An 11,273-nucleotide genomic window follows, 5' to 3' on the forward strand; every position below is an offset into this window, starting at 1 on the left:
ACCGAATGACTCTGACTATGGATTGGGCATGTCAAGTCTACATTGTGTGCGAGTTTCAGCTTGCTCGGAGGCGTCCCGAATCTGGGCTGAATCTCATCGGAACCGAGATCAAGATCGCAGATCCTTTTTTATTCATGCGCAATGCGCATATTTGGTCGATTTATAATTTTCCAACAATAGGCGCTCCATCACCTAGATATTGCTAAATGACGACACTTCCTTCGGATCAGGTAACACAATGTCGCATCGTTACAAAACTATGCCAGGGTCGTGGAACAACGTTTATTGCAACATTTGCATTCTCAATTCACTGGCAAAGGTCATTTGACCATACGGAGCAGCAAGGACTAATTCCACGTCCGGGTCAGGTCAGGATTTCAGAGTTGTTGTTATGTCGGGAGGTCAGCGGTGGCCAGTGGCGAGTGGTGGGCGGGGTTCGCGGTTAGCATCGCGATTAGGAGGTTCACGATCACCTTTCACCCGCACCCGTGATCAACCCGTCCATTCAGCAAAAACGATAAATTACCGCACCCGTGATCAACCCGTCCATTCAGCAAAAACGATAAATTAGACACGCTTACAAATGCTCTATTCAATTACGGGAGCAGTGGCACAATCCAATTGATAAGCACGGAGTGAGCGGCGTCTATTTGTGACTGTCCGATGCGCCGAAGTCGCCCTGGTTTATCAGCTATCACGACAGTACACGAAAGCTCATCCACCGCCCGCCACGGACCTTCCTGGCACGGATTCGCCACCAGTTGGCCGCTACACTGGCGTGCCTTATGTGCATCCTACTTGGCACTTCTAGCATGACGTGGGTGTGAACATGGCACAAGTCTCTACATTATAAACTAACAGAATCAGACTGAGTTTCAAGAACTGAAAGAGCGGACGATGGTCCGTTACGAACGCGAGCTCTGTCATCGTCACTAACACCGCGGCACTTAGGACAGTGTCGTCACTTTCACGCGCCTCTATTTCCTCACTCACTCAGCCAAACACGCCACAACTCCACCGTTCGCTCGGTCAGACACGCCCCAATGCCATCACTCGGCCAAACACGCCACCCAAATCTCTAGCAGCTCGGCGCGTGAGGCGGCCCGCAGCAGGGGAACCACCAGCTCCTTCAGACCGCCCTCGGTCTGCGTGCCGCCCTCCTGCGTGCTGGTCACCTCGCAGGCGGTGCCGGCGTCGGCCGTGGTCGGCTCCGCCTGGACGTGGACGTGCCGGCCGGCGAGCCGGGCCGTCTGCACACCGGCGGTGCGCCGCGCCGGCCGCTCGGTGGCCGTGGCCGCCTCGCGGCGCGGCGGCTCCGCCTGCTGGCCGGTGCTGCGCAGCTGGGGCGGCGCCGTCTGCTGCGCCTCCGACCGTAGCTCGGGCGGCGGCGGCGTCTGGGTGACGGCGGCCAGGACGGCGGCGGCGGCGGCCGGGCCGGCTGCCGCGTCCACCAGGGCTGGCGAACAGGTCTGGGTGGACGCGCAGCAGGTGGCCGGGCGCTGCTCGACGTCAGGGGCCGGCTCTCCCAGGTCGGGTGTCGGCTCTCCCAGGTCGGGTGTCGGCCCCTCGCCGTCGGGTGTCGGCTCCTCAGCGTCGGGTGTCGGCTCCTCCATGTCGCCAGGTGGCGCTGCGGGCGCCGTCCTACCGGCCGCGTCCGTCCTGGGCAGGCACGACAGGACAGTCAAAGAGATGGAACAAGAGTTTCGGTCCATACCAGGAATAAACTGGATTATGTCATGCACAAAACATATCTGACCTAAACTGGAACCAAATATTTTGAACGAAAGCATCTACAAAGTCAACAGCCGCGATAAGCAGAACTTATTTCTTATGCCGCTCGCGGGCCGTAGCGTCCCAGTATCAATTGGCTAGACATCTAGCATCCAAAATCAACTGTTATATGATTTTTTTTGCACTGTTTTGATAGGCACGGTAATTATGCTCATGTTAACCACACTCTTGTTTTTAAAAAGAAATATTCTTAAGGATACTATTAATTACAGGTTGAGAAAGGCACAAATCCAAATGTTTCTTAATTTTGTGTTTGGCTTTACATAATTTTTCCTTTTTGTAATAAGAGCAAGGTAAACATTCCTGGTAAAAGCAGTTATGTCGGAAGATCACCAGTCCGTCCCAGTCAAAACCTGACGACTGTTGTCGCTATTCTAGTAGCAGGCCTGACTCCCGTAAAACATTATGACCAGCTAACACCAAACTCGACATGGACTCGGATAGGCTCGAGTTCAACGTTGTAATTACTAAAACCTGGCCGCCACTCTCTCAGTCTGACCGCCAGTCCTTCCCAGTCTGTCCCCAGTCTGCCCGCTCCCTGAACGGCCAGTCTGCCCTAGTCTGTCCGCAGTCGGGCACTGACCTCTGCTGCCGGACGGCCAGGTAGCCACTGAGCGCCGCCGTCACCGTCTCCACGCGCGGCGAGCGGAACGGCAGGTCGGCCAGCTGCGCCGGCGGCAGCCGGGCCAGCTGTCCGACCGTGCTGACGCCGCGTGCCGACAGCAGCCGCACCAGGCCCGTGCGCCACGAGGCAGACGTCAGCCGGTCCACCAGCTCGGCCACGCTATCCGTGCAGTCGGCCAGCGCCGGGCACAGGCCCGCCGAGTCGCCACACGCCGCCGGGGGCGACTCCTCAAAGTCCTGTGACGGCTCCATCCTGAGGCCGCGCCGGCCGCGGCCCCGAGAGGCGCGCAACGGCGGCCGACCGGCCCGCGGGATCTCCACGCTGTCCGAGACGGGCGGCTCGGCAAACTGAACCGCGCGCCGCTGTGGGGGAGACACGACACGACACACTGTCAGACGGGCGGCTCAGTGAACTGGAGACACGCTGTCAGACGGCCAGCTCAGTGAACTGGAGACACGCTGCCAGACGGGCGGCTCACTGAGCTGGAGACACGACACACTGTCAGACGGACGGCTCACTGAGGTGGAGACACGACACACTGTCAGACGGGCGGCTCACTGAACTGGAGACACACTGTCAGACGGGCGGCTCACTGAACTGGAGACACACTGTCAGACGGGCGGCTCACTGAACTGGAGACACACTGCCAGACGGGCGGCTCAGTGACTTGGAGACACTGTCAGACGGACGGCTCACTGAACTGGAGACACACTGTCAGACGGACGGCTCACTGAACTGGAGACACACTGTCAGACGGGCGGCTCACTGAACTGGAGACACACTGTCAGACGGGCGGCTCACTGAGCTGGAGACACGACACACTGTCAGACGGACGGCTCACTGAGGTGGAGACACGACACACTGTCAGACGGACGGCTCACTGAACTGGAGACACAATGTCAGAGGGGCGGCTCACTGAACTGGAGACACACTGTCAGACGGGCGGCTCATTGAACTGGAGACACACTGTCAGACGGGCGGCTCACTGAGCTGGAGACACGACACACTGTCAGACGGACGGCTCACTGAGGTGGAGACACGACACACTGTCAGACGGACGGCTCACTGAACTGGAGACACAATGTCAGAGGGGCGGCTCACTGAACTGGAGACACACTGTCAGACGGGCGGCTCACTGAACTGGAGACACACTGTCAGACGGGCGGAACTGGAGACATGACACACTGTCAGACGGGCGGCTCACTGAGCTGGAGACCCGACACACTGTCAGACGGGCGGCTCACTGAACTGGAGACACACTGTCAGACGGGACGGGCGGCTCACTGAACTGGAGACACACTACCAGACGGGCGGCTCACTGAACTGGAGACACACTGTCAGACGGGCGGCTCACTGAGCTGGAGACACGACACACTGTCAGACGGGCGGCTCACTGAGCTGGAGACACGACACACTGTCAGACGGGCGGCTCACTGAACTGGAGACACGACACACTGTCAGAGGGCGGCTCATTGAACTGGAGACACACTGTCAGACGGGCGGCTCACTGAGCTGGAGACACGACACACTGTCAGACGGGCGGCTCACTGAACTGGAGACACGACACACTGTCAGACGGGCGGCTCACTGAAGTGGACCCGGCTGCGGGGGACTGGAGACACGACATTCTGTCACCGGCCGGAGACGGCCGGGGCTGAGGGAACAGCCCCCGTCTGTGCAGCTCTTGTCAGACCCTCAGGGAGACAGCAGGGAGATGAACCAGGCCCACGGTAAAAGAGGACTGACGAACTTTACTTAGTCAAATCTTCCGCACCGATCAAATAATATTGTTGCCAACTGAAAAGAGGATTGGCATTGAACCAGTGTAAAACAAGCGACTCTAAGAAATAACCGTTAACATGCGAATAGTTATCATTCGTCCAGGTCACGGAATGGCGGCCTGCAATAGCACGGCGCCAGCCTCTACGGACAGGGCCGCGGACCCATCATCCGGTCGCCTTACCTTGCCGGGCGTGGGCGGCGAGTCGACCGAAGGCGGGCCCATCAGCCGCCGCCGCTTCAAGATGCCCGCGCTGGGGGACGCCTGAGGCGAGTACACGTGGCGGGCCCAGGGCGGCCGCCGCTGCACCGGCGTCGACGGCGTGGGCGGCAGCGCCGGCAGCGACCGCTCGCGCTCGGGACTCTCGGCAGCGTCTGCGGGCGGCGCCTGTCGCTTCTGGGCCAGCCCGACCAGGCGAGCGGCGCGGGACGTGGCCACTGGCGGCGGCGCGGGGGCGGCGGCGCGTCTCGGCGGCAGACCGCCGTTGAGCTCGGGGGACGCGAACAGTTCCTCGGACTCAGCGGGCGGCGGCGGCGGGCCGGCCGCCGGCGCCGCGTCCCCGGCAGCCTCCGAGCTCGGCGTGGCTGGCTCGTCCAGACCGAGCTGGCGCCGCGCGCTGCAGACCGCCGGCTCGGAGAGGCGCGACAGGCGCACCACGGCCCGCTTCAGAGGCGTGCCCTCGTGCTCCTCTGGCGGCGGCTCCACGGCGGCCGGCCCGTTGGAGTCCGTCACCGTCACCCCGGGTTCCGCCGGGGCGGTTCTGTCCGATTCGGTCGCCGCCACCTGAGGTGATTCAGTCACGCTCACACTGTCCATCGGCTCCGGGTCACCACCGACGGGCGCAGCGGCGGGTGGCGGAGGAGTGACGGCCCGGTCCGCGCGCTCCGACTGGGTCTCCACGACGACCTCCGGCACCGCCGGAGCCTTCAGCGGACTCTCTGGAGGGGCGCCAGCGGCCGCAGCCGAGGGAGTGATGTCGGCTGTGTCGGCGGCAGTCGCTGCAGCGACACCGGTAGCAGCATCGTCCGAGGGTGCGCTCTCGTCCATTGGAGGGGCATCTTCGTCTACTGGAGTGGCGCCTTCATCCTCCGGGAGGGCGCCCTCATCCACCGGATGAGTGCCTTCATCCGCCGACGGAGCGCTCTCGTTCACAGTAGAAGGGCTCTCACCCACCGCGGCAGTTGCGCCATCAGCCACCGGCCCGTTGGACTGGGCAACGGACGCCTCGGTTTCTGGGATCCCCTCCGGTGACGGCGCCGCCTGTTCATCGCTCTTCGCTGGCTCTGACGCGTCATTTTCGTCGGTCGCCGCCGGTGCCACGACGCGTTGGTCGTCGCTCATCGTCGTTTCTGCCGCGTCCTGTTCCTCCGTCACCATCGGTTCTGTCCCGCCCGGGTCCTCGCTCGCAGCGACCTTCACCGGCGGCTCCTCTTCCGTTAGGTCGGCCGGCCGCTCTGCCGAGATATCGCCGTCCGGCGGTGGTGCGCCGCACTGCTCCGGCGGCGTCTGGGTGTCCATTTCCACGGATCCCTCCTCCTCCGGCCGCCCGGGGTCGGTGGCTGCCGCGGCGGCCGGAGGCCGGCTCGGCTCCGGCGGACTCTCCTCCATGAGACGTCTCTCCGACAGCGTCACCACGGCGGTGCGCCGGCGGCGAGTGCGCGCGCGCCGCGCCTCGGCAGCCGCCAGCCGGCCGGCCGCTCCGCGCTTCGGCTGCTGGCTGGCCTGGGAGTCCGGATCGGAGCCCTCCTCGGACCGAGCCGACCTGCTCGTGCTCAGTCTCCGCCTCTTCAGCGCCAGCGACGGCCCGTCCGTGTCGGGAGCGGCCTGCAGCACGGCCGGCGCCGACTCGGCCTCCGCCGGCTCGTCGGCGCCGGACGGGGCGCTGGGCGCCGGCTCCGAGCGCCTCCGCCGGCGTCTGTCGGCCTCCAGCAGGCGGCGCGCGCTGCTGATGAACGCGGCCACCTGCGGAGAGCGTTTGATGGTCCGCCGCGGCCTGCTGCGCCGGCCCACCGGCGACGAGTTGCTGGATGGCGTCGGAGCGTTCCCAGAGGGTGGCTCAGCGTCCTCCGAGGGTGGTTCAGCGTCCTCCGAGGGTGGTTTAGCGTCCTCTGGGGGTGACGGAGCGTCGCCGGGGGATGGTGAAGCGTCGCCCTCCCCGGCGGGCGCGTCCTTAGAGGCCGGCGGCACGTCCGAGCGGTCTGCGTCGGCGGCGTCCACTCCGTTTTCCGCGGCGTCCCCAGCCTTCACTGCCGTCCTGGTAGCCTCTCCGCTTGGCGGCGACGGCGGGGGCGTAGCGTCCTCCGTTTTACTCAAGGGCGCGGGATCCGTCTTGCGCGAAGGCGAGGGGTCCACCTCACACGAGGACGCAACACTGTCCGTGTTCTTCGGAGAGGCGGCACCGTTTGTTTTGGCTGGGGAGGCGGCGCCGTCCACTGTGGTCGGGGGCGCGTCCATAGCCTCCTCCGTGTGAATGTTCAGTCCACTGGTGGCCACTGCGCCGGCGGGCCCCGTCGCCGCCGCGCCCGCCGGCCCCGGCAGGGACTGCCGCAGCCTTCTGGGCCGTCCGCGCCGCGGAGCCCGGCGGGGCAGCTCCTCCGACTGGGCGGCGGGCGGCCCGCCCACCGCGCCGGCGAACGACACGGCGCCGGGCTCCGGCTGCGACTCGGTGCCGAGCAGGCGGCGGCGCGCGCCCGACCGGCTCCCGGAGGCCGACAGGGAGGCGGCGCCGCCGGCCGGGGCCGCGGGCGTCCTCAGCTCGGCGCCCGTCTGGCTGTCGTCCGGCGCCGCGGCGGCGGCCGCCAGCTGCTGGGTGTCCTGAGACAGGTCGGCGTACAGCGCCGGGATCGAGTCGCGCGGCGCGGCGCGCACCTCGCGCTGGTGCTCGGTCAGCGGCCGCGGTCCGGCCGGGGACGGCGGGATCACCACGAACTGGAACCGCACACAGACAAACGGGCGTCAGACATCGGGGGTGCTTACTGCTTGCAAATGACGTTCAGTAACGATAGAAATGTGTTTTTACGACGGATTCATCGGCTGTCTAAGGTACGAAATAATCGATCTCAACTTTATAACGCATACCAACGATAAATACAATAAAAAAACTCTTGATGCTTCCAGAAACACGAATTGCAAACAATGAACATATATCGGCACACTACCGCGCCGAACACGCTGTAGGCATAGCGTCAGGCTGGTGAGGTAAACCAATGTAAGCGCTCGACCAATAAGCCAGATACCACGCCTCAAAGGCCTTCCCAAGCTGAAGCAGCCAAGCCGTGATGGAACAATAAAGAAAAGTCAATTATTTCACCAATCACGTGCAAATAACAGACAGTATAATGTGACACACGGAGTAAAAACCGGGTTGACATCTACATGCGTTGCGAAAACTGAGAGTTGTTATAGGTTGGGCACTCGCAGTCATTTCTGGTGGGGTGCCCGTACTCGACCCAGCCCCACCCCCTGCACCCACTGATGGGGCGGTGTTACCGGCCCTACTCCCGTCATTGCTCCCACCCTTGCTCCGGTTGATCCCTTCCCTCCTTGATATTCCCACCGCTGGGCGCAGTGGTGGCAGGTGAGGGTTTGGGGCACAACACCGCGGGGGTCACCGGCGCCCCTTCCATCCCTGCTCCACCTCCACCCATCACTCCTGTGGCCGCTCCCGCCCCGCTCCGGGCCCTGTCCGGAACCGTCCCGCCCCGCCCCAGACCCTGTCCGGAACCGTTCCGCCCTGCTCTGGCCGCTCCGATCCCTGCTCCCGACCCCCATCCACCCCCTCCCGTCCCTGCTCCGGCCAGTCACCTAAGGTTGTCCGCCGAGCGGCGGTGAATTGAACCGTCGCTCCCGCGGCCAGTCACTCACCTTAGGTACTCTGCCGAGCAGCGGACGTGAGGTCCGTCCCCTCCCGTCCCTGCCGGGGCCAGTCACCCGCCTCAGGTTGTCCGCCAGGAGGTGAGGTGACCCGTCCTCCCGTCCCTGTCACTCGCCTCGGGTTGTCCGCCAAGAAGTGAGGAGGTGACCCGTCCCCCCGTCCCTGTCACTCGCCTCAGGTTGTCCGCCAGGAGGTGAGGAGGTGACCCGTCCCCCCGTCCCTGTCACTCGCCTCAGGTTGTCCGCCAGGAGGTGAGGTGACCCGTCCCCCCGTCCCCCCGTCCCTGTCACTCGCCTCAGGTTGTCCGCCGAGCGGCGAGGAGCACGGCAGCCGGGCCAGTCGTATCAGCGGCACCCGGCGGCCCTCGGCAGACCGCTGCAGCCCTGTCACCTAGCAGCGCGCGCGGCAGCGGTCAGCGCCGCCGCAGACGGCCGAATAGACGGGCCCGTGCCCTCAGCGCAGCGCTCCGAGCGTGCGAACAGGCAGGCGCTAGGCTATTGCAATTAAATGACCAACCTTATAGAAATATTATGAAAATAATTAAAATGCTAAGTGGCAATACTTAATTGATGTGATAGTGTATCGGCCACAGACCTTCGTCAGTGTAAGGGAGAGTGGGATGTGTCTCTCTGTTTGTGGATAAGAAGCGTGTGGCTTTCATATAGCACCTAGAGCACAGTATTCTTCATCCAAATTCAGTTATACCTTCCAGAGCCATTAACCCGGCAGGCGGTGGGCCTACCAGCCACCTTCCGCGCGGGGGGGGGGGGGCATTTCCCCCCCCCCCCCTCGTATCTCCGAAACTACTGGACGGATCCGGAAAAGTCAAACGGTGTTCGATAGCCCTGTCAAATTTGTCGAAGGAAACCAAATTTCATTGACCTCGGGGTCACCGATGACGTCACAGGTCAGGTCAAAGATAAAATGTTTCACCGTTCTAGGGAAAAGCCGAAAAAAAGTTCTAAGTTCTAGTTCTAGTTCTAAAAAAGTAGGGAAAAAGTTCTAGGGAAAAGCTTCTAGGGAAAGCGCTATAACACGGAGTAAAACGCATTTTGTCGAAAATCAGCGATAAGGCGTCAGTTGTCTAGTATATATGTTGCTATTAGAGGTCACTGGTCATACCAGGTCAGGTCACAGGTCAGGTCACCAAAGGTCACCAAGGGTCACCACATGAGCCCAACTTTACTAAGGTTATGCGATGCATGTTTTATGGCCAGTTTTTCATTTCCAACTCAATGGTGTTGGTTATAAGACCATCAGGTACGGTTTAGGTCACTTTCTAGTGGAGGTCAGGTCAAGGTCAGGTCAAAAAAGGTCAAATTTCAAAGTTGATATTTTTGCATTAAATGGGTATCGATTCGATGCAGCTCGTCACGGGGAGTCTAATGGTGGTCTTTGTTTTGCGCTACGAGGTCTAGAATTGCTAAAAATTGAGATTGAAAATTTGACGTCATCAATTTTGAACAGTTTTTTCGCTATAACTTGATCAAAAAAAGAGGTATCGATCTCAAATTTAGTATGTAGATAGAAGGCGGTAAGGACTATCACATATATTCCGGTTTTTTCGAAATTCAAAAAACTTTTTGGATTTTTTTTTTTGCTATTATATTCAAAAAATATAATTTTGGATTTTTGGGGGTCAAAATCCAAAAAAATCGAAAAACCGAAATAGCAGTTTTGTAGCCCTTTTGATTCCACACCTTTTATGTTTGAAACATTTTTCTGTATCTCTAAAGCTGTAGGCCTGACAGCTCTTCCCGCGAAACCTTTTTTTGGGTCAAAAATGGCAAAAATGACGTCACTCTGACGTCATTAGCGGCCAACCTATCATAGCCTTTGGAAAAAAATTTTGGTCACCATGTGCGCTAGCTGCTCCCGGGAGGGTACTGAGAGTTTGGTGACGATCGGCGCAGCGGTTCTCGAGATATATTGAAAAAAACTAAAGGGGGGCAAAAAAATGCCCCCCCCACCGCCTGGAAGGTTAAAGGGCAAAGCCATTCGATGTTTATGATGCGCTAAATGCATCTTAGAAGCTTTAAAATTAAATTTGCCTCTGGAAAAATATCACACTCTTTACCGATAGTTCTTGCTGTGATTGTGCGAGTCGAACGGACATTCCTCGTTTTTTTTTGGGGGGGGGGGGCGAATAGCTCGCGCAAAAAGTGGCCGATCGCGACGAAACTTTGAGTACCTTCGAGTTGATCACTTTCACACCTACACTGAAAATTTCATGACCCTGACCCAAACGACCCTTGGCCTGTTTCTCCAGACCATGTTTGGCCGGAATGGCGTAACATATCTCACATATAAACACACCGAGAAACATGAAAAGATGATAAATGAATTAGAGAGTTGAACATCACAACGCGTTTGCTAGCCACCTACTGAAGCCTCGTTCGAACATGCGTTGCTCAGCTTTGTGCTTAGTCCGCTCGATCAGAAAGGTCACAATACAAATTATAAATCATCTACAGGAATGAAGCTGCGTACCTCGACAGTTTCTGATGCCACAGGAGGGAAAAGTGCGGAGAACAACGCAAAAGCGAGGAACAAAACTGACGCGTGAATTGCGCAGCCTAAAGGCATCTTACACCTATAGCATAGGCTATGTAAATCTACACCTTTAAAACCTTTTGAGAGTGCTCTGAGATTCATCATCGGGACCGAATCATAGGCCATTCTTCAGAAGCAAAACTGTAGAAATCATCAAAACCCGTTCCGATCTCCGTACTGAAGCACGATAGACGATTCCTATTTCCTCAACCTGAAAACTCCCCATCCCCCGTCTCCATTTCATACCGCACGAGCTGATGAACGCTGATGAAGGTCTGCGGCCGGTATATTGGCAACGCAATGCCGTGTAAGCAGTGAAGTTTTTGAAAAAATAAAATGTCAAAATAATAAGTCATTTAATTGCAATAATTATGTTCCCCAACAAACACCAACCAAACAAAAGTAAATTCGTGAGTACACTTATATAGCAAACCATTCACCGGTTAGGCAGCACACCAATGTACCAGGAACCAAAAATTGAAAACACCAAGCACTAAGTAACACTAAGCAAAACTCCAAACGAGAGCTGCGGCGTTCATAACAGAAAAAAACAAAAGTTGTTAAAGCCGAGCCGGGTACACCAATTACCAAACAAGCTCCACCAGCTACCACTGCATAGCACCAAACCAGCCACCACCGCCACTCCCTGC

The 11,273-nt window shown here is 59.2% G+C and overlaps 1 protein-coding gene across 1 annotated transcript; it reads right to left on the reverse strand.

The window, feature by feature from the left end:
• Nucleotides 1–265: 265 nt before the first annotated feature.
• On the reverse strand, nucleotides 266–6,755 carry LOC122365849 (cell surface glycoprotein 1-like). Its single transcript, XM_043337429.1, has 3 exons — nucleotides 4,380–6,755; nucleotides 2,375–2,778; nucleotides 266–1,659 (listed from the first exon to the last, which is right to left on the reverse strand). Exons 1-3 carry the CDS (start codon nucleotides 6,648–6,650, stop codon nucleotides 1,050–1,052), a joined length of 3,285 nt encoding a protein of 1,094 aa, XP_043193364.1. The 5' UTR covers nucleotides 6,651–6,755; the 3' UTR covers nucleotides 266–1,049.
• Between the last annotated feature and the right edge of the window lie 4,518 nt (nucleotides 6,756–11,273).

The sequence above is a fragment of the Amphibalanus amphitrite genome, unplaced genomic scaffold (assembly GCF_019059575.1).
Source record: "Amphibalanus amphitrite isolate SeventyFive unplaced genomic scaffold, NRLGWU_Aamphi_draft 000768F_arrow, whole genome shotgun sequence".
NCBI classification, from domain to species: Eukaryota; Metazoa; Arthropoda; class Thecostraca; order Balanomorpha; family Balanidae; genus Amphibalanus; species Amphibalanus amphitrite.